We start from the raw sequence: 24,595 nt of genomic DNA on the forward strand, positions 1-24,595 counted from the left end.
TGCATATTTTACGAATGCTTCATACTCCATCACACACTGAGAAACATCTGCACTGACACCTGAGACTAACTGACCAACTCACACTGCAGCACTTTTGAAAACATCTCCCAACTTTTTTTGTGAAAAAGTAACCCAGACAAAAATCTTTTTTCATTTCAAAAGTGCTGCACCCATAAAAGCTTTTGGATAACAGTGGCTTTCCATGATACTAATGTTACAGCGGAGAGGCTTTTCTTCACTGCTGGAGCTAGAACAGAAACAGCAGAGCATAGCGCTCAGCTTTACTTATTCCAGAACTACACACACACACACATGAACTACTGTAATTTCTGTCCTGACAATGAAACATTTAACTAATAATGTTGATCTGTAAATTCATAATCTTCATAAATGAAGAAGACAATCAGTGCTTCTAAATTAGTGCATTGAACATAAAAAAAAAAATAACTAGCAGAGAACGCACTGGAAGAAAAACTAAAAAATAGGGTCCTCTTTTATTGAATCAAGAATCAATTATCTGTCAAATCGAGACTCCAAGTTTTGCATTGAAAATTAATGGTGAGGAAGTAAGCGGTGAGGGTAAATAGCAAATGAGATTGGTTGGAACATAAACATAATTCATCGGCAGAGTTTGGGAAGGAGGTACAGTAAGTTAACCCTGTTTTGCCTTGTTTTGTTTTGTGACAGAAGAGGAACAATTGCAAGATAAATTACAGCACCGTTTGAATTTAATGTTGCTGTTTGATAGTAAAGTTAAGTCAATATTTATAAGCATGAGCATATCTCCTGAGACCAGAGGCAAGACTCATCTCTGATGTCATCAAAATGTACAGCCTGGAGCTGTTCCATAGACATTGAATGGGATACTGAATTAATGGCCTCATAAAATGTCTGTTTGAGCTGTTACACCCAAATGAGCTTTTAATTATAGTGGTGCCTTCTGAAGTGAGGCAGAAAATATGACCCTGTCTGCATAAAATCATCCTAGTTACTGCCAGTGCCACAGTCAGCATTTTCATCTCCTGCAGTTCATTCTCTATTGAAGTGTACATCTGCATAAGATCATTGATTAAAGGAGAAGTTAACTTTTCATTGGTGCAAATGGCAATAAACATCGTAAGTCCCAAGGTGGGTAATAAGGATTCAAATTTATTCTTTTCCATGTGTTTTAGTATTTATTTTTTTAATAAATTGGATTTGATGTATACTTTTCTGTTATTCTGCATACCTTGTACCCCTACCTGAGAAGATATTTAGAGAAAAATCGGCCCTTATATTCTATTACAGCTGGACACTATCATCACGCTTTGATTCATTTGTTTTATTTTTTGCATTCAGTGAGATTTGTTTTATCCCAGCTGCTTCACTTTATTTTATAAATGAACTTTCTTCAGAATGGTTATTACACATTCACCTTGTTAAAATGGTTGATATGTACAGTAAATATCCATCCATCCATTATCTATACACCGCTTAATCCTCACTTGAGTTGCGGGAGGCTGGAGCCTATCCCAGCTGATTCAGGGTGACTCAGGGGACACCCTGGACAGGTCGCCAGTCTATCACAGGGCTACACTTAGAGACAGACAAGCAAGCACACTCACATTCACACCTACAGACAATGTAGAATCACCAATTAACCTCAAACATGTTTTTGGACTGTGGAAGGAAGCTGGAGAACCCGAAGAGAACCCACACTGCACAGGGAGAACATGCAAACTCCACGCAGAAAGATCCCAGGCATCCTAAACGGGATATGAACCAGGCACCTTCTAGCTGCGAGGCCACGGTGCTAACCACCGAGCCACCTTGCAGCCCCGGTACAGTAAATATGAGTAATCATAACTGACACATAAGTTAAAATCCTCTTGTTTTCTTTTCTCCTTTTCCCTATCCCTCACTTGTTTTTTTGCAGATGTCCTCCTGGTCACATGATCCGTGTCAACGGGACCAGAAAGTCCTGTGTCTACACTCTGTGTGCTACCAGGCCTTGTCACCGCGGCACTTGTGTGGCCCAGTCACCCTCTAAATTCACCTGCCACTGCCCAGAGGGCTACAGAGGACGCCACTGCGAGACAACACTGGCAATTTACAGGGAGGACGTGGGCCTGAGCTTCAGCTCCCTCTTCGCCATCTGTATCTGCTTCATGGCTTTATTGGGTAGCTATTACATCCACTGCATGTAACACAACCATGCACATTTGTTTGTCTATTATGATTATTTCTACAATAACACTTACCATCTCCAGGAATTTGGAAACGCTGATAATAGCAAGCAGTCTCTTGCATTTTTTTAGATTAAATTTTTATTGCGTTCTATGAACATACACATCGTGCAGGTGCAGCAAGACAACCTTCTGCATATATTAGTGTATTGTTGCTACACCGTAAAAAGTGTCCCCAATATTTTTTCAATCCAAATCCCCCCATAGTAGCATTTCTAAAGCACCTTAACCCACTCACTTCCCCAAAAAAATACTGAAGAAAAAAACAGAATACATAATATATATTGAAATGATATATACTGAAATAATCCCAAACATTTGTCTTTAAGTCTGTTTTAGAGTCAACTCAGAACACAATCTCCTGAAATTCCTTTAACCGTCATACCAAACTGCATATTTTAGTGAAGCTACTACTGTAGGTGAGGTCTGTCACACAGGTGGCATTAAGGTGATCTGCTTGATATGCAATTATAAAGGCTGAAAAAAGCTGGAATTTCTAGATGGAGCACGGATCTAAAACTGACACATGAAAGAAATGGAAGCTCTCCTTGTTTCTTTGCCACACTCACACACAGTATGATAGTAGTGCACCAGATGTTTCTAATTATGTTATAGATGCTTCTTTGATAATTAGAGCCTTAGTTTACCCCTAGAGCCTTGTTGTACAGAATTGTGGGTATAGTAAGACCCCAGGGACAATGTTACCACACTCAGACTAACAGGGGCCTGACAAGATACAGCACTTAGAAGTGGATGTAATAATTACTGCACGCTGCTCCTATTAGCTTATGCTCCTCATGTTTATCTAGATCTCCCACTACAGCCACATTTTTATGTCTGTATGAAATCTAAGTGGTGTACTACAATGAAACACTGGGTTCAGTGGGAGTTTTAATATACTGAATTGTTGCTCCAGTCCTGATAGTTATCCCTCACAATGTCAGACATCTGAAGTATGACTTAGGAAGTAGCGTCTGAATCTCTATCTAATGACTATATGCACAAAAAACAACTAGTGTTGGCTGTATGGAAGCCTATAAAAGCATTCCTAAATCAAACTGTCATTTGCATGTACTTTTGACAATAAACAGTACTGTACAGCTTAAAGTCAATAATGTACTGAAGATACAGCAGTTCTCACTATTGTCAGGTTTTCTTTACCAAAAGGTCAGAAAATCTCTGCAGGAATCGTAGGTTAGGACTAGAGCTTCTAAACTGCGTTGGTAATATACCAGCACTTCCTTTTGCCTGTGGGCGGACGGACTGAAACAGACTGGTGTCTGGTTTTCTGCAGTTAAAATCCACGTTTTCTTTCTTCCTGCCTGTCTGTTTTTGCTTGTTGAATATTCATCTACCTGTACCTTTAGCTTTGTATTTCTATTCCTAAAGGATCCACCGCTGAGAAAGCGCCTCGGGCACAGTCGTTCACAGAGAATTGTCAGCGCAATGACATGTACCCCCTTGTTTAATTGAGGACAATGCAACACAACAGTAAAGAGCAGTATGAGACAGAACACAGAACAAGAAAAGAAAATAGATCAGAGGAGTGCAGAATAAAAGAGAATGCCGCACAATACCAAAAGAAAACAAGAGGGAGCTGAACAGATTACAAAGCAGAGGTAGCGCACAGCATAGTGAGAGCAGGCAAAGCAGGAGATGCATAGTGCTGAGAAGGATGGTGTCAGTGTCACACTGCTGCTGGCCATGTCTGCTTGTCTCATTGGTGATTCACAGGGCACCTCCCTCACACCCTGAGACCAGTCAGACACAGTTCAAATGATCGTTTCTCCTTCTCTTCTTTTCACCTCCTTTCCACAATATTCCCTTCAATTTTGGCTTGAGGCTCATATTAAATGCGACATCCAAGCTTGATCCTGCTGAGGCTCAGTTCTGTTTTAAGTGTTAATTACTTGATTTGTAGGCGTATAAGGTGCTGTTTACCCAAACCTGCAGAAATTGAGATCAATGCTCTAGGGGCTTTGGTAGTAATTTCAATCGGTAGAGCATTCCGCGCTCGATCGGTCAAGCGTTCCTCCCTCTGAAATTTAAGTAGCAGCAAGAGAGACTTTTTTTAATGCCTTCGACAAATATTGCTTGTGCAGACTCCAAATGTTTGAGCAGCAAGAACAAAAGAAGGGCAGCTGCTCTCAAAGAAAGCGGTTCATTTGCAAATGTTATGATTGGTGATTATCAAATTCTATACTCAGAAAAGGTTCATATTGGTTTATGTCTTTCAGTCTTGTTGTCTAGTCTACTATGGTTTGCTTTTGGATGGATTCTTATTAAATTTGTAAAGCTATTCATAGTCCCTTGTGCTTCAAGCTTCGGTTCAGTGAACCCTTTTGTCTGACACACTGATGTGACTGTGGGTATAAGTCCGCCATTGGCCACATACTTCATGTGAAATTCTCTGCTGTGTGTTATTGCTTTGAAAATCCCTTTCGCTATGGTAAACAGCCATTACCGAGCAGCAACCTATGCACTGAAAATAGCAACTTTTGACAAAGATTTGGATGATGCTAGAAGACAGGTCAGCGTGGTTCTTTTGGTGAATGGTTTAAAAGTTCTACAAAGAATGTAGTTACAACATTTGCTGTCCCACACGGACATTCTTGCATGCTTTCCCATATCTGTTGGAAAAAGTTTCAATTTATAACAGCTTTCCAACAAAACCTGTTCCCCTCAGACACTGTTTTACATGAGCTTAGCACAGGGCTTGTGATTGGTTTGAATGAGTGCAACGGGATCATTGTCCAACACTGATTAAGTTATGTGGAGATAGGTCTGGCTTTATGAGATAAGTGGTCTCCTGAATTATACTGAAGTTGGAGGGTGAATATTAGGAAGTTGAATTCCCCAACCATTGCCATTAATTTTGGTACTAGCATGCTACTAACAATCGGATTTGAATGTCTTTGTTGATTCTCCTTGTCTTTGCCGCATCACCGTCATCAGATCAGCATTTTCAATTTGTTCACACTTTATTGACTAAATACCTGCAAGTGTAATGACATTCACATGACGTGGTTAATAAGGCCAACTAGCATGGTGACCATAGTACAGTTAAGATAAGTTAAGTTCAAAGCAATGCCAAACTAGAGTCTTAAAGAAGGTCTAGCATGAGAACTCCGGCTCATATCCAAAGAGAAGTTACTTTTTCTTCCATTGATTATAGAAGGAGACTAGCAGAGCTGAATTTAAACAAAATTTTTGAGTTCATAAATGTACGCATGGTTGCAAACAAAGTCCAAGTGGCTAACTCCACCAGTAGTAATAATTAATAGCCTAGCCCTTTGAATTTATCATGTAGCTTGTATATTGACTTGGCATTCCGCAGATGTGAATTTATTTTTTCTGTTTGCTTATTCTGGCTCCTACATGTGTAGCTGTGTGAAAATATCATCCTCTCTTCACATTCACATCCATGCCTTCTTCATGTGCTTCCACTGCCATTTCTCTCAGCACTGTTGTTCTGTATTGGAACCTCAGTTTATCACTGTTGGTTTGACATCGACATGCTTCCATCTATTTCAGGAGCTTTTTCTCTTCATCCATTCCCACTGTGCAAACAAGAGAAAAAGTTTATAACAATAAATAAATAAATACATTCAAAATACAACTGTAAGCAAACTGACTCGGTAGGGAAAATTCAACTCAGTAACAGATGAAGTCGTTTCAGCTGATCTGTAATTTTAGGGCAATTTTAACCAAATTTTTAAGAAAAGATGGATACATTTAACACATCCACATACTACATATGTATAGTCAGGCTTTTAGTAAGTTTAAAGGGGAAAAAGGGGGTTTCAAAATAATAATAAAACTAAAATAACTAAATAATACATGAGGATCATAAAACAGCATTTTGAAAACTGGATGTAAAATTTGTTACCTAAGAAAAAGTTTAGATTGAAACTTGTGTGTTTAATGTCACTCTGATGTTATCATTTGAGATGTTCGTGTAGCTGAAAGAGGTTCTCCTTTTCACAATTTGCACTGAGTTTGCCACATTTTCTTGTACAGAAACAAGCTGAAACATGAATTGTAGGATTAAAGTGTGAGCAGTCAGGTTTTGCATGTGTGTCGCAGTGAGATTCTTTGGTCAGTTGGTCACAATGATGTAGAAAGTATAACTTAGGCTGAAAACTGTCTTGAAACAACCGTACTAGTAGAGCTGCATTTCTTAACCTATCACAGGCTGATTCGTGTACACCAATTGGCCACAACATTACAACCACTGAAAGCTTAAGTGAACAGCATTGATCATCTCATTACAATACACTTTCTGCTGGGAAATCTTGGCATTCATGTGGAACTTGCTGTGACACATACCAACCACCTGAACATTGCTCAAGACCTTCACACTCTCCCACCACAACGACACTGCCGGACAACAGCATCTTCCACCAACAAGAAAATGCAGCTCAGTATTTAAACAGGTGTGATGCAATGTAAGAGGCTGTGGCTCAGGTGGTAGAGCAGGTTGTCCACCAATCGCAAGGTTGGCAGTTCAATCCCCGGCCCTCTCCGCGTGCTGAAGTTTCCTTAGGCAAGACATTGAACCCCAAGTTGTTCTTGATGGCAGGCAAGCGTTGCATGGCAACTCTGTGAAAGCGCTTTGAGTACGACTAAGGTAGTAAGGCGCTGTAAAAGTGCAGACCATTTACAATTTGCCTCACTGTAAAAACAGCTCAAGGCTCAAGCATTGATCCACCCATATGCATGACACACCTTGTAGCAGCATAATAATGACTGTTGCTATTTGTTTGAAAGGATTATATGAGCAGACTCTGTTGTAGGGGTGTAAGATTAAGGTTTATATATATATATATATATATATATATATATATATATATTTATTTATTTAATTATTTATTTCTTTTATTTAATTTTTTTACCTAGGTAGGCTAGATAGACTGGTTTTAAATAATTTGTTACATAGCAGTCGTCCTCAGGCTCAGTTCTGAGCTCTATCACAGATGCTGGAATATGTTTATATGCATATATAGATATTCATGAAGTAATGCAGTTGTGACTCGATAATCCGACCCTTAACAATCCAAAACCTTGCTATCCGACAGGTTTTTAGGAAAAACGAATGGAACCTATAATAAATAGCCTTAACATACCAACAGCCTTGGATTCCGACTTCGACATGACATTTTATGTCATAAATAAGGATAACGGCGTATTATCTGATTTAACAATCTGACAGATTGGCTACGTTCAGACTGCAGGACTTAATGCTCAATTCAGATTTTTTTGTTAAATCTGCTTTTTTTTTTCGAGTTCGTTCACGTTTCCAAATAAATGCGACTTGTATGTGATCTGCTGTGTGAACTTCATACGACTCAAAAGTGTCCCGCATGCGCAGAAGAGGACACAGTGATGTCACGACATAAACATGGATGGTAACAGTGGAGCGTAGCTGCCACTCCTCCGCAGCCGCCGCAGCCGCCGCAGATGGTAAAAACAGAACTGTGGCCGCTATCCTAAACTGGCATCAACAGCCAAATACTGCCTGTAGGTTCCGGCCACTTCCACCTCATTGGAGTGCTCCACCGGATATTTGGATATTCATCATTAATTGATGAATATCCAGAGACCAGAAAGTGCTATTTGGACCAGCCCTACTAGTTGTTATAACAACTATGAACAATAAATATTAACAACAAATTACCCTTCAAGCATCAAGCCCTCCTTGTATCTCGACCTCCATCTTGACAATCCAACAGCCGTGCTATCGGGCATAAAAGAGGGTTTTACATTTAGTGTCGGATTATCGAGTCACAACTGTAGTTTGATTATCATCACACAAGGACAGTATTTTCAGAATTGGAAATATGCAGCACAGTAGGGACCTACACAATTGTGGACAGGTGAGTTTTTGTTGTAACTGATAATTAAAAATACAAATTTAATTCTAATTTTAATCAAAAATGTTTTGTGTGGATGTAAACTTGTTGAAATGCTTTTTCAGTCCACAAATGAATGTGTTAAAATGTTGTAGTTGAACTGCCTGCATAACTCTCATAAGTCTTTCACCAAGCCATGCAAGAGGAATTTATTGGAATCATAATGCACACAAGGCTGTCATGATTTATAATACCTTTAAAGATCAATTCCTTATTACTTATATACTATAGTAGAACAGCACACCAAAGAAAACACTGGGCATATTTTTAGAGTGGTTATTGATGCTGCTCACAATTTAATGCGCAATCTTTTTTTTTTTTTTTTCATGAGAGATGTGACTAACAGCAACATCAAGACTCTCTCTCTCTCTCTCACACACACACACACACACGCACACATGCAAAATCTGAAAATCTGGCAATAAGCTTTCAGTGCCCAAAAGCTAAACACAGTCAATACCACTTAGATTATACGAATAAAGTCAGTCTTAAGTGCTCCAAACAGCAGTGGTCCGACAGCACAGCAGCGAGCTCAGGGCCCAAACTCATAATAATTTTGACTAAATACAGCATCGACAGCCCCTCATTGAATGTTCCACCAGATGCTTCTTCACATTCTGCACAATACCCAAATCTTTCCAACTGAAAGTACATTAATGCCAAAGTCAGATGGAGCTGATTGTACTACTGACGAAGACGCGAGTGTGATCCATTCCAGAAATGTAAGTCCAAAATAATTAGTCTGATCGAGGAAGTTTTCTTCTAAAGGAAGTATTTCATGCATGCATTCACAGTCGTTACAGTCTGGAGGTCAGATGCATGTTGACGACCCTTTGCCTTATAACCTCCTAACACCAGAACATTCAGCATCATTCAACTTCATGTAAAAGAAATGTGACGCACATAGACATTTCAAAACCCAAGAAACAATTAAGATATGGTTGATTTTCTGATGGATTCAGCGCCGGTCGTGAATGTAAAAATTTAACAACTACGTATTCTACATTTAATAGCTAATAAACTTGCACTAATCTTCAAATAAGCTTCAGATTTGCTTTGTTTGGTTCGTTGTCTACCACACATTATATTGTAAGTGATTTATTTTATTTTATTTTACCAAATGTAGTGTTCCAAACATGATATTTTAAAACAATATGCCTGTTCAGTCAATATCCTCCTCAGGCAAAATACATGTTGAATATATATATGTACTGTCTACAAACTGTATGTCAGTTCAGTGACATGTAGATATGAAGGATATGAAGACTCTTAATGTGTGAATGTTGTGTTTATGCTGTTTGTGCGTGTTAGTCTTCTGACAAAACCTAAACCAGAGTTTGTAAAAATCTACACTTTAGGTATTTGAAGAATCTCTGTCTGAGCGACCTAAAACACAGTTTATGTGTGAGAGGCCTAAACATAGAGGAAAATGCTCATTTTGCAAAATATTCACTTGGAGCTGTGATATGTGAAAGTCACGACAACGTGACATAAGGGCTGGAAAGCACCCAGGGGTTTTTGAGAAGGTGTGTTCACGCACTAGTTGGGTGTGTGCATGTAAATACAGCCACAATATGCACACAGTCATCGCCCCTGTTTCATCGGACATAATACTCATCTGTGGATAACACAGGCAGGATGACACACTCCTGAGGTGAAAAGATTTTCTATTTTTTCCCCAAAACACTTTTCAACTTTTTAATTTTAAAAAGCTATTTACCATACAATCACATTAAAAGTGTTTTGTGGCCTAAAAAATAATTAACATGATTTCAGTTAAATTAAGAGCCATTAGGTCCAAACAACAGACTTTATGCCCCTTGGTTCAAAAACATGTAATTAGTAAGTTATATTTCAGGGCAAAAGCATCCATCCATTCACCAAATCAATCTTAATTTCATCTGACCCCCCATCATATTTTACATTTGTTGCAGTTTTCTAGCTGCGAGTTTGGCAACAATTTTTAGATACAAAGATTATTTCTAAGGAAACACTGACTACTGTCATTTGTTGAGTTGAACAGTTGTACAAAAAGCGATAAACTGAGTCCATCACTGAGGAAACTGACCTTCTGATTTTCCTTGATGATGACGCATTAAGAGCAAAATCCAACATTTTTCAAAATGTTTCTGTGCTGCTTTTGTCCCCAATGAGTTCTATTACTGCTGCTTTTCTATTCTCTTTAAGACCCCACCAGCACCTCATACTGCTTCAGTAGACTTTGTGTTGACTTTAAGAGCCTCTTACAATGAACTCCATCTCTGTTCATACTGAAAAACTACAGATATGTTTATTTCTGGTCAGCCTGCATACCCCGATCCCCCATGACCGAAAAAATAACCTAAGAATTTTATTTATTGCTTTTTATCTTCTCGAACACAAGAAATGGGCTATGCATGGGAATGTCTTCTCTTCCTTTGTTTTATGTATAATAAAATAAGTTGATGTCTTCCTTTAACTTTACCATGTAAGTAAAAGTCACAGGCATGTCTACTAACAGCTTTCGACAATGTATGTTCTGTGCTGTTATCCACTGAACACTCTTGAATCTAGATTGTATGTACATGTCTTTTTCCTTTATCACATCAGTGTATCTCTTAAATTATTACATTTTATTTCTATTATTTCTGTATTTTTTTACATCTAGCAAAAAAATGAAAATGCACCATAGGCCTCTTGGCGAGAAGTCCAGTTTTCTCTCACTTTTTAGCTCTGATTTTGGTCTCCACCAACTTAGCTAGCTGCTAACTTTGTTGTCTGAAGATCGCAGCTATTATAGAAAACTATGGGTTTAAGTGGCAAAGGCGGTGTTTGTAAAACCAAAACAACAACTTCAAGACACTGAAACACTCTGAAGTGTCAATCCTGTGATAACCTTTGTAGGTTTATCACCAAGTGTCCGTTATCACAGTACAGATTTCATTCACTGTTTATCTAAAATTGTTGAGTGCAGCAACTAAGAACGAGTGAAGATTAAAATTACATTACACATTGTCATTCTTTTATTTTATTCATGGCACATTCTTCACAAAACATCATTTGATGGTTCATCTCTGCAGTAGAGTGCTAGACACTAGTCACATTTTTTTATTTAAGGCTAATGAGGCCGAACGTATCTCTGACCACCTCGAGCTGGTTTAGGTGTACACGCACTAGGAGATGAATTTACAACTGGACCTGACACACAGAATTCAAAGTACATATACATAGATATACACAGTACATACACGCATACCCTGCTAATATTCACTGTACATTTTGGTTTGCATGCCATTGTTCAAAGTGTCTCTGGGTGTGGATGTCTGGCTAAAGGTCTATTCAGACCCACATCTTTATAAGAGTATTGCTGAAATATGCCAAGAATAAAATTTGACACCACTAGCACTATTTTTACAAGGGGAGGTGGAGCATTGTGTAAAAGAAAGGACGTCTTTGGATCGATAACAAGACCAATGGAGAGAGGAAAAAAAGATACAAAGATTCATTAAGCACAGTTAACCTTGAGAAAACGAACAGCCGACCAAAAGGTGCTGACCAAGCTCGTATATTGGACAAATACTGGCCTTGGATTAACTATTATATTAGGTTTCCATGCAGGGTTTTACTGCCCTGTGAACTAAATGAATTGCATTAAAAAAGTAATAATAATAACTTTGGGGACCAATTTACTTGTAGTTTTTTTGGCATGAAAGCATTCAGTGTGGGCAGAGTTCTATTACAGCAATTGGGGGTTAGTTTGAGTTCCCAAATGGTACGTGAGCTGGAAAGAAACTCAATGCCTGGAAGTAATCAATTATTGTTGTTCAGCCCTATCATTTTCCTGTAGATGTAGTCATTAAAGCTAGGAACCTGTGAAAACCTCATTTACTATCAGCTGCATCGAAAAACTGCATAAAAACGATGGCACAGAAAAAAAAAAAAAAGGAATGAGAAGAAGAGTGGTGATAGATCAAGCACATAAGAGACAGATGTGCTCCAGTAAACAGAGTTATAGTTTGATGAGGTAAAATCCATATGATTGTATTGACCTGTGTTGATGTACTCATAGACACTGATCTCATTGCAAGGCAGCGCGGATATTGATTGTCTGACTGGAAATCGCATTACACATACGCTCATTCAGCGCCATTTGAACTGCTCAATGGACGCAATGGGTTTCCCTGCTCATCGGAAAGCTGCATGCCACCTCACTGTGCATCCACTCTCCCGCAAATGGGCAGTGCAGGAGTTTTTAAAGGCCTCAACAAGATGTTCAACTGACGTCGGTCTTTTAATTGTCGAGATGCTTGCCTTCAATACTTAACAATGCAAAATTATTGGGAAGTAGGAAGCATTTGCTCCAAGTCAGTTCATTTCAAGCAGCTATTGTATTTAGAAGTGAATTACTTCAGGTGAGATTTTAGGGAGTATGCGTAATATCTCATGTGGGGCAGATATCCCAAGGCTGATCCAAGAGAAGCTTCGGGGGTGGATGTTATGTAGTGGTTGTTGTTCAAGGCTGATTTTGAAGGAGGTGTGGATGGGGGTGAGTGGAAAAGGAACAGTCAAAGCAGCTTTGACAGAGGGAGGGTAAGTAGAAGACAGGAGTAAGAGTTAAGCAGAGGGAGTGAAGTTAAACAAAAAAAGGAGTGATGGTCAAAGACAGCACAGGACCTTGGAGGCAGTGTAAACAAATAAACACATTATCTGTCTTTTCACACTCACTCTTCACTTTCTCTCGCGCGCACACACACACACACACACACACACACACTGTCAGAAATACCGATCAAATTCTCTATTTCTTTGTTTGCCCTCTAGAGAGAGCTTTTGAACAGAGCAGATTCATCTTGTATACCCTGACCTCCAGCTTCCTTGCTCACCTCCCCATGGAGCTCAGTCCAGCCACTTCTTCATTCATTCACACACACACACACACACACACACACTTGCTACTCAGCAGAGGGGAGCAGCAGAGAACGCGAACACATAAAGGCATAAATTCCACTGCCATAAACCAAACAGTAACACACCTTTTATATTTGCAGTTTTGCTTGAGTCTGTATTAGAGGCTGTATTTTTCACTTCATATAGTCCTAAACCCCAATGCACAGGATATTGATTCATGCAGTGCAGTACAGTCCTCCTCACAGCAGCTCAAGATCAGATTTCTTTGTGTGCCTCTGTTCACATCACATCCTGGTTTTTTTGTACTGTGAGAAAAAGAAATGCTTAATGGAGTCCTTGTGAAGTCTATTGTCTGCTGAGCCTACACTATTGCATGTCCATGTTTCTCAAGACAAGCTTAATTTAAAACTAACCATTCACTCATCAGTCACAAAAAAAAAAAAAAAAAAAAAGCTTTCTGTTTCTTACTTAGTGTGTTTAAATGCAGACAACTCTCTGAAAATGTCAAAATTTGAAGAATCTGGAGAGATACAGTAAATTATCTGAGTATTAGCGATGAAAATAAACCAAAAACAGCAGAATTACAAAGTGCTTTATGTGGGAAAATCAAGCACAAACCGCTCAACATTGATTGAAATTCCATTGAATTCCATTGAATGGAATGCACGTCTGGGATAAGACACTAAGAAAAAAGTGAATTTAGCGAGCACACTACATCCAGCCAACCACTCTATAGAGTTACTTTGTGTTTTTTTTGTTGCACACAAACTGTTTTCTTCACCTAAGTGCAATGCAAATCTCTTTTGGACCCTGCACTTTTGTTGTATACAAAAAAATTAGACATGCCCTGTGGGTTTAAAAAGTGCAGAAGTGACTTTCTTTTTAACAGTCAGCAGGGGCTAGTGCTCAGGTTGCAAAAAAGACATCAATTTGTTCAGTCCTACTTCCCTCCCTCAGTTTGTTACCTCACTAAAAAAAAGTAGTTCACCAATGAGTGGAGTCATGTCACAGTGGCTGCTTGTACCTTTTATATACAGCCTGTGGTTAGTGTTCATTATCATGGCTGATCTCATCAATACATATGGGCCATTTTAAAGCTACTTTTAATGGGCCGATCACATCAAAAATGCATGATGTTATTTTGATTTTATTGTTTTCTGACTTGTGGTATTGTGTGTTGTATTGTTTATTGGAAGATAAGAGTTAAAGTCTCATCATGTCCATGTTTTTTTATTATCTCATTCTTACAACAGACAGATTCTTTATTCTCCTGTTTTCACTATTGAGTATAACCCAGCCTTAGATCTTCAAACCCCATATTCTCATTGGCTTTTGAAACCTCTAAGCGACTGGGCCAGCTGCTTCTCAACACTGTTTCGATTTATTTATTTTTTCTGTCTCTGGGAAGCTCAGGGCACCACACAGTAAATGAGGACTATTGCAGTGTGAGTAGGGAACTGAACCTGTGACCTTGTTTTTGCCAGTTCACTGTCTCTCCAGACTCAAGACCACCCACTGCAGCAGTCAGTCACATGTGGCAAAACAAAAGTCTGTCTTTCTGTTTCTTTATCCTTTTTCCCCTTCTTGTTCACTCGCCATTAAAAGCCATAATGTCACTCTAAAAATGAAACAGTGAATCTCTTGAAACAATTTCGTCTTATAAATCTGCCAGACATGGGAGTTGTGGTGAGGGGGACAAGTTGACAGTAAATGAATATTGATTTTTCCTCTCGTACTGTGCAGCTGGTTTCTGGCTGAGTGAATTTACTCTTACAGAGTTGTCAGAGGGTGGGCTGTTTAATGGGGTGTTATCAATTCACAGGGAGTTTGAGTGCCTTCTGTTGGTGTGCTTACATGATGGATTGGCTGCTGGGTTTTAGTTGTGATGTGGAAGAAAGACGTGGATTAAAAATAAAAAAGCAGAGGTCAGTGGAGAAGGACAGACAGGAGCCGTAGTTGTTTAAACGATGTGTTTGAGTTAAGATCACATATTTTTCACGGTGATGTCTTACCTCAGATTAACAGGATTTGAACAGCCGGGGTATTTACAAAGCTGCCATTTGAAATCAGTTGTGGTATGTGAATGTTGCTGTTCTCAAATGTGATTAAATACAACTCTTCTGTGTGCAGCCTTGGCAAAAACAGATTTGAAGACAGTGCATGACTCAGAAAGTAATTCAGTCTTTTAATGACAGTTGGTTGTAAATTATTAACTATTATCTAAGCATTCCACTCCAGATTCTACAAGATGCTTCTTCTTCAATTCTGTGAGAAACAAAAAAAAAATCCTTTTGATTTAGTTGTTTGATTCGAAGAGGGGGAGCACAGTTGAATTAAAGGCAAAAAAATTAATAGCAGAGTGAAACAGTGAGAGTTTGTGTGGATGTAAAGCAGGTTAATATTATGGAAAGGCTCGTGAAGTGTTAACTAAGGCAAGAAGTGATAGGTATGAGACAAGACACAGGGGATTTGTTAGACATTTGAAAAGGTCACTGCAACACTGGAGTGGGAAATACATGCAGATTGGTTGAAATGTGCATTTGTGTGTGCAGCCCGCAGTCTGCTTTCTCAAATTGAATCACCTTAATGCTTGTTCGTAAAACTGAAAGAAATCACTCTTTGTCTTCCACTCCTTTTTTCTCCAATACGGTTTTTAAATTAGTCTTAAGCCCTTCTGTAGCCTAAAAGTTCACATTTCATAGCTGTCAATTAGTGATAGGAACATACCTTGTTCCAGTAAGACGTCAGGCCACTAATTGTCTTTCCTTCCCATTGCCCAGGGCGCTGTTATTATTCTTGTAATGGAATTTACAGTCAAACACCGCCATCACTCCCTGCAGAGGTTATAATCTAAAGCATGTTTTATGTCTACAAAGCCTGTCAGTCACACAGATATAATCACCTTTTAACTACAGAGACTTTTTTTTCCCTTTAATTGAAAACCTGATACTGGCCAGTCAGACCAGTGATGTGGGATATTGATATGATGTTTAATTCCATATTATTTAATGTGACAGAAGGGAAAACCTTTAACCAACATGATTCTAATCAAACATGTTGCTCCAGTGCATTACAAGTACATCTAAATATCAACCCTGTATCCAAAGAATGACATTCTTATACAATTATATTGAATTCTTAGACACATTTTAAAGGAGACACACTGTGTTTTCTTCCCAAAAGGTAACAGCAAGATGTAGCAGGAAATGTTACCAGTTTCAAAAAGCTCTAACCCCTTATTAGGAGTTTGGATGGGAGGTGGTGGAAAAACCTAAAACAGAACTTTCATCCTGGAGCTTGGGCTTTGTGTTCCATCTGGCACCATTATTTTTAGAGATACGTTTCATTTTCAGTCATTGTTTGATTGGATTTAGGCAACAAATCTAATTGGTTAGGTTTTATTATAATATTATGCTTTGGGTTAAAATACGCTTTTTCTCACCGTTAACAACATGGTTGAAGGTTGTCTTTCCATTTTCTGTGAGGACTTGAGTCCTGCCCTATCTAATATATGACTGAATGGCTTAAGTGGAGTAAGGATAGAATGCAATAAAACATGGTAAGCATAAAACATAACATAAAAACACAAACATAAAAATGTAGAACATAAACAAATGTAATCTTATAGAAAATGTGTTTTCTTAATATCCATCAGGTGTTACACTGGTGTCGCAGATCTACTTGTTCTCCAATTAACTGGTGATAATCAGCTGAAGGGTTGATCTTTGTATTGACTGTATGTAATGACTGATGAACCCTCTGAGATGTTACCCATAGGTTTTCTGAACAACGCTTTTGAAAGTCAGTTTGGTAACTTCAACATTTGACTTTTGTCAGTGTTGGACTCCGCGTAACTTGTAGAAAATCCCAAAATGAGAAAAGATGTGGGGTGGGATTGCAGCTGACGTGGGTCAGTCATCCTCAAACTTTTCTGTGGTCACACAACGGGCTCTCATCCTCAGTTACACATTACTTTTACCTCTAATCTGGTTTTAATGAGTGAGTTATAAAGAAGAAAAAGAAAAAAAAAAACTCTCCCCCTGAGGAAACTAGCTACAAATACCAAAACATTTTTTCTATCAGGCTGTAAATATTTTGTATTTTTTCTTATGTAAAATTAGGCGTTTTAATATGAAGGTCCATAGGGATTGACTCGGTTGTGTAGCCTCTTGTGGCCGTTCGTGCAACTGCAGTGTCATGGCAGCTCTTTATTGGGTTAATTTTTCATCTCCCCAGGAAGCTGATTGGGTGGCTGCTGGTAATTGTGACAGCTGTTGGAAAACATTAAGAGGATGCATAGCTCTCCTCGTGAAAGTCACTTTGTCTGGTTTTCTATCAAAACATCTATACTTCATTCGTCTGTATCACATACACGAAATTACACGTCAAGGGCATCTTGTAAAAACACAATGGGAAGAAGTAGCTTACATTTTTCTTTTGTCGATTTCAGAAGCAAAGATCAGCTCAACGTTTTATTTATTTTTCATTTAACCCTTTTGCACTCAAAAGCAAAGAAACAGCTACCACATTCAAGGAAAGCAGCAGGCTCGCAAATTACCCACTTTTCACCACCTCCCAGGGAGGTTAAATAACAGACATGGGACTCTTTCAAGGCTCCATAATTGGAATGAGTCCACTTTAAATCAATTAGCATCACCTTAAAGCACTCTGTTGCATTTTCTGTGCAGTAAAAAAAAAAAAAAAAGATGGGAATCAACCTTTGTCACCTTTGTCCCAAGTTAGCCCATTAGTCTTGGTGTATATTGAGTCATGCAGTACCCCTGAAACCAAGTGTTCACAGTGCCTGCACACTTCACACAATATGGGCATGTATTGAAAATACAGATATTACATGTTAAATTCATCATATGGGAATATAGTTTGACGTGTTTTCATTATCTCATGAAGACCAGAAAAGCACAATGTCCGGTTCCCCTATCAGTGAGACACACAGATATCAGGAAACAGCAGAGGACAAGTCAAATCAGATTTTTTTATACCTTACACAACAAAATCTAAATAGTTTCAGGTGGCTTTACCATCACTACAACATGCGATATCTGCTATGTTTGGCCCCATAGACTCAGATTCAAGAAATACAAAATTTATTCTATCCCCCCAGAGTAAGGACAGATAACACTGTCTGTCTGTTACCTGGAGGATGGACACCAGCATCAGAGAGAACAAATGTTTGTCTGTTGGGATGACTAGATACAAAACATCCTCCTCCAGGTTAGGTCATCAACATGCTCTTAAATCTGCTTATTTACAGCTATACGTTCCTACACCATAGTTTTGGATGTAGATGGTCACACAACACTGTGTTTAACTTGCTGAGTCTTTGTTGTATATATCAGCAGAGACACTTAAATTACCTTACTGCATGTATACACCTATGATGCAGTGGTTACAACTGCGATTTTCCTGCTTCCCTTCTGAGACACGGCTGGCTGTGTGCTGCATGTCTCATATATGTAAAGCCTAAAGTTCAGCCTTGAGGCCGTGGTAGTTCCCTGGGTTTGGTGTCTTGCTTCACATGGATTTTGTGCATGCTGGCATGTTTTCAAATCCCTGCAGAACTGAATCTGTTTTACTTATTTTTAAGTTCAAATGTGACTGGATAGACTTGTGTTTACTCGAGCAACACTGCAAACAGATCAGATAGGTCTGACAAGTTAATGAAAGTAGACAAATAAAATTCACTGGTTCACCTACTTTACCACCCCCCTATTTTAATAGATTCTGTAACTACATAAATTATAACAAATGCAACTGAATATCTCTTGTATGTAACACTCACACATCAGTGCACAGATGAATTAAGTTATGTATATTTGCACAAATTACTGAAACTAACAAAACCACATTCAGGAGGTAGCAACTACCAACAACCACCAATTGGTCTCAATCACTACTTTCAAGACTTATTGAACACAGAATGGTGTCCAGTTTGTAAATGATGGTCCATTTAGAGTAAAATAGATGAGGTATGTTAAGGAAAGGCTACATTTTGATCAACATATTGCTACTGTATCAGTATGCATCGTGTCCTCACGTTCTGCAGTCAGATCCACTGCATACTCAAAAGACCAAGAACGCAACATCTAAATGCGTAACTCGAGGGTTCGAAGCGTTCATCCACAAATTAATGGTTGAAATTACAGTCAGTATGTCAGTCTTTGATACACAGTACAAGGTTTCCACTTTGTCAATATGGGCATGCTAGACATGGTTAGATCGGATATATTCTCCACAATCCAACCACTCAATTCATTTTACAAAAACCATGAGCACCAAAGTACATTTCCTGCAACTAGTTAACAAACCAGATGAAAAAAACAATACGACTTCCTTTCCTAAGAAGTGATCATGATTTGTCTGATTCTGTTCAAATTTCTCAAACATTGGTATTTCTTTAGTCCCTGAGGGTTCACCAGCAAAGAGAATCAAGGAGAAGGATTTTTCATAAAAGTCGTGAATGTATTCGTCAAATAAAACAAAATGTCTTTGAATATGAAACATATTTCTCCTACTCTCTGTAAAGTGTTGTTGGGTATGCTGTTTCTTGTTGTTTGGCTGCCAGCATAATCAAAGTTTTAGTTTTCATTCCTGGTCATTTACAGTCAATCAGATTTGTCATGTAGCTTTGAGTGGTGATAGGGTGAGCTGTTATTGGCTGTCAGCATGGACATTATTCACAGTCCAGCCAGTGATTTCCTTGTTTAAACAGCAGTATGCATCAGTACTTTAGTTATGCATTTGAGCCAAGTTATTTCAGCACATATGGTGTGGTGTAAGTCCCTCCTTAAATGCAGTTGAAGGCAGGCAGTGTAATCAGCAGCAAGAGCAGTACACCTCAGCAATATCTGAATGACAGTAAAAGTTTTATGGTCATCAAATTGCTTCGGTGTGTTTTCTAGTGTCACAGACATAAATAAAAGCATTTGGCACAAGTGGGACATAACATGAGTTTCAGGGACACCAGTGACACTGCAGATTAAAAACGGCTCTAGCTGCTGTAATTTCAGGCCTAGCAGGCTGGGATTTCATCCAGCTGTTGTTGACATGGAAGGTTTTTGGTGAGGTGCATATGTGTGGCTTAAACTGTCTTAGTTATTGCTATTCAAATATGACTTAGAACAGACAAGGACAGAAAAAAAATCTAAATTTCAGAAACTAGAAGATGTTACTTTTCAAATAAAGTCTCACAAATGCATTTTTGCCTTACACTTCTCTTCTATTTGGTTATGCCAAATAAGCAAAAAATAAAGATAAAAAGGGTAGATGTGTAGAGGTTACTGAATGGGAACGTCATTTGGAGAAAGGGCTCACATGAATGTATTTCCCTGTTACTGTAGGAAAACTTTGCTGGTGTATCAGCTTTTTCCGTCCACCTGTCAGTTCTCAAAAAATAGCTTAGCACAATTCAGCAGTGCTTTCACATCTTCCAGCTTATTGCTTTGCTTTTATGACCTGCGACTGGTTTGATTCCCTTTCACCTCCGTGATCAGCATTGTTTCTCGAAGCAGCAGGTAGCCGCTGTGTGAAAAAGCTCTGATAAACCGCCAGTAAACAAAGATAGTAAAGTCAAAGTCAAACGTATTTCTAAAGCACATTCACAGAACAACAGGTGCTGAACCAAAGTGTTGTGGAATTAAAACAGCAAGCTGTAAAAGCAACAAATAAAAAACAAATGTAAATAAGGGAAAACAGTAAAAACATATTAAAAAATAAATAAGAAGTGCAAAAAATGACTACACAGTAAAAGATAAAGTCAGGTTGTCAAGCTCTGCTGCAGTCAAATACCAAAGAGAAGAGGTGGGTCTTCAGTTGCAGCTTAAAGTCGGAGCAGTTCTTACACAAAAAGGTGAACTGTTTCACAAATTAGGAGCAGCCACCGCAAAAGCTTAGTCACTTATATTTTTGTGCTTAGATCTCGAAACATCCAAGAGCATCTGGATGGTCGACCTCATTGCTCTAATGGGGATATGATGATGCATAAGTTCTGCTAAAAAGGATGATGCCAAGCCATTTAAATATTAACATCAATCCTGAAATGAACAGGAAGCTAATGGCAGGAGGCCAATGCTGGTGTTATTTGATCACGCTTTCTTTGCCCTGTTTGAAGACAGGAAGCTGCATTTTGTATCAGCTGCAGACACTGAAGAGACGAGTGCTCTCCACCCACATACAGTAGTCTAACTGGGTGGTAATTAGGGCATGAATAACACTGAGAGAGAGAGAGAGAGAGAGACAGGCCTTTACCTGTGCATAAAGTCTCAACTGAAAAAGATGGTTTTGACCTCTGAGCTGATCTGTTTATCAAATTTGAAGGAGCTGTCGAAGATCATTCCAAGGTTTTTCTCAAAAAAAATCAATTGCATGAAGCCAAAGGGCACAAGTGCTGTTAGGGTCATCCAAAGGGCCCGGTCTACCAAACATAATGATCTCAGTCTCATTTCCATCAAGACTGTGTGTTTAGATGTGGCTAGTTTTAAATCTTTTAAACAGTCCAGCAAAGGAGGTACTGAGTCTTTACTTTATATCATCATGGGCAGGTAGGTTGGAGCATTTAGCAGGAAAAAAAGACGACATCTCCCTCATGAAGTCGCCTAAACAGAGATAAATGAGAGTGAATGCTGGACTTACATTGATCAAGTGGTTAGAAACACAACTCCAAATAAATGTTTATGTTGCACAACCTCAGCAGAAGTTGTAAATACGCTGTTGCTCACATGTTTGCCATATCAACAATTGATTCTGCCATGGGCAAAATTTTATTTGCTGTGGCCGATTGAGCTGCTAAAAACCTCTGCTCAGGCGAAAACTAGTCTCCTGGGGATGCACAAACTCACGCATGCCAGTTGTACCAACCCTGAAAGAGTTTTTGACTCTGTTTTGATGTGTAAATGACTTTATATTATTTACATTTCCTGAAATCCTTGAAATATATTTTGTCAAATATCAATAATAAAATAAGTCGAAGGCTAAAGCATCATTATGAGATGATTCCTAAAAAAAAGCACCACACTTCAGCTCACATTTATGGCAAATGATGCTCAAGGCTGCCCCTATCAAAGAGGACCTCTCTCTGGGGGCATACCTTAATTGCCTGAAAGATTTTAATCATTTAATTTGTGATGCTAATGCCAGTGTTGATGAACCTTCATCGCTGTCTGTCTTAACTCCCAGTGCTGCTGCTGGGCATTTTCCTCTACACTCGCTGGAGATCATACAAAGGGCTGAAGGAGGGCGTTTACCACGTCTCTGCACATCACGACGGCTGGGAGGACATCCGAGAGAACGTCCTCAACTACGACGAGGAGGGAGGTGGAGAGGAGGACCAGGTACAACCCCCCAGACACACACGCCTGCATGCATAGCGTACCCTTTTCCTCTGAGGTAAAGGCAACAAAGGAAGTTACAAAGACAACTCTTGTGGGGCTGCACTTACTTTTATCCACTAGCACATTTAGAGCACTGTTAAAAGCCATAATATTGAACTATTCTAATGCTGCACTCCTGCTTGCATAAAGGTGAATTGTTTTTAACTGCAAAATTTTAATTTTAAAGGCTGTTATTACTTTTATTCTAGAAATGCAGCGCAGTGAATGCAAGCGCACAGCTTTATAGTGGATTCAGTAAATTCAATTTGGAATAAAATCCTGCACTGTGTGTGCTAGTGTTTTAATTAGGCCCACGCAAAATCCTTATCTCCTCTCTCCACCAGCCAATGTAACCCACAAGCACTCAACAGTACTTAAGAGCTTGCATAATATCACAGCTTTGATCGAAACAAACACATGTGGCTGCTGCATCGCTGAAACAAACGCAGTCTCTCTCACACACTAACACACACACACACACACACACAAAGTATTTAAAAAAAACACAACTTGCATATAGAGACTGTTGTCGCACCTTGTCTGTACCTCAGGCCCTTCAAGATTTTGTCCTTCATACTGTATCACCTGCCGTCAAACACAAACCAGACACACACACACAGTCCTGATGCCCTATACACAACAAATGCTGCTTTTAATTCTCAAGAGTCTTGTCTGAAATCTGTCTGGAGGAATAAAAAAACAGCACTTTCCACTCATCACATAATCAGTTTTGCAAAGCGACCCACTCCTCTTCCATGTGCATCATTTCTTCCTCCTCCTCCTCCTCCTACATCTTTTTTTTTTTTTTTTCATCTCTGCTGCCCTGGTTACAGTTTTGGTGGAATAACATTAGTACTGAAGTGACTGGCTGATACAGTATTTGTCAAAGTAAAGGCAGCTGCTAAACCCCAGTGCACCAGTGTGTAATGGATAGAAAGAGAGAAGCCTCTCATCTCCTTTCTGAATCACCTCCACTCATATTTTTGTCTACTTGGCTGCACACAGACGCACACACAGATTCTTAAAATTACGACTTTTCGGAGACAGCAAATGGAGATAGATTGGAAACTTAAACAGGTGGAACATTCACAGTAAGTGTAAAAGGGAGAGCTGATTGTTTTTCTGCTCTCTTTTCATTTTTCTGCTTTTTCAATGTCACATTTCATTTTTTACTTCCCCGTCTCTCTCCTCCAAACATGCAGTCTTTCAGTCTGGCTTCTGTTTGCTCTCGTCTCTCTCTCTCTCTTTTTTTTTTTTTTTTTTGTTTTTGTGCTAACTGGGACTTTTAATCTGCTTTTGGGAAAATATCCACAATTCTATGTGTGTGTGTGTTTGTGTGTGTCCAGAATGCCTACGACATGGCAGAGCTGCAGAAGTCCCTCCAGCCGAGCCCGGCCCAGTCAGTCCAGTACTGTCGCTCCAGAGCCCTGCACCATCCTCCTCCTCCCCACCATCACCTCCTCCACCAGGCGCCCCCAATCCCACCCTCTGCCCAGCCCCTGGATCCCCTCAGCCGGACAGCCAGCTCCACAACCCTGCCCCCCTCAGCGGCATCCACTTCCTCCACCGCAACCACCACCACCAGTCTCCGCAGAGATGTCCCCCCCACCAGGCTTCCAGCCCAGGGCCAGGCGCGCCCCTCCCAACTGGCACGTCGCTCCCTTTCCTTCTCCAGCCAGGATCTGGCCCGCTACCTGTGTGAGATCATCCGTGACGCTGACCAGCATCCGGACACGGGACCTTTTGACTCTCTGCAGGTGTTCTCCACCGAGGGAGGGGGCTCGCCCGCCGGCTCCCTCAGCTCCTTCAGTTCGGCAGGACTGGATGGAGGGAGTGGTGGAGATGGGGGAGGGGAACCGAGGAGAGAGGAGACGCTTGGGGAGTGGGGGCCTCGCTTTGAGAAGCTGCGGGCGCTGTATGAGCGAGCTGAGGCCAGCGACCTCTGAGCACACAGACCAAACTGATTGGACCCTGATAACGGGCCCCCTCCCCCCAAAACAATCAATTAGCAGACGCTTATCGGCAAACGAGGTGGAAAACAGCGAGAGACTGACTGTCAGAGAGACTCGCTCCACACCCAGCACTGACAGCTGACACTAAAGGTGTTGTATTTAGTGGATGATGAGCCCCGTCAATCAACACGGTGGCCTAACAGACAGATGAAAGTGTCCCTTTGAAAAGAGCC

The 24,595-nt window shown here is 39.7% G+C and overlaps 1 protein-coding gene across 1 annotated transcript in view; it reads left to right on the forward strand.

Moving 5' to 3' along the window:
- LOC103361001 (neural-cadherin-like) overlaps positions 1-24,356 on the forward strand; it is a gene marked incomplete at its 5' end in the record, with an annotated part of 146,214 nt that extends 121,858 nt beyond the window's left edge. Inside the window, 3 exons of the mRNA XM_008286969.1 lie at positions 1,916-2,160; positions 22,217-22,371; positions 23,757-24,356. Coding sequence (XP_008285191.1) covers positions 1,916-2,160; positions 22,217-22,371; positions 23,757-24,356 — 1,000 coding nt within the window. The remainder of the gene's footprint in view (positions 1-1,915; positions 2,161-22,216; positions 22,372-23,756) is intronic.
- Positions 24,357-24,595: the final 239 nt, after the last annotated feature.

This window comes from Stegastes partitus, unplaced genomic scaffold, assembly GCF_000690725.1.
Source record: "Stegastes partitus isolate 25-593 unplaced genomic scaffold, Stegastes_partitus-1.0.2 Scaffold479, whole genome shotgun sequence".
Lineage (NCBI taxonomy): Eukaryota > Metazoa > Chordata > Actinopteri > Pomacentridae > Stegastes > Stegastes partitus.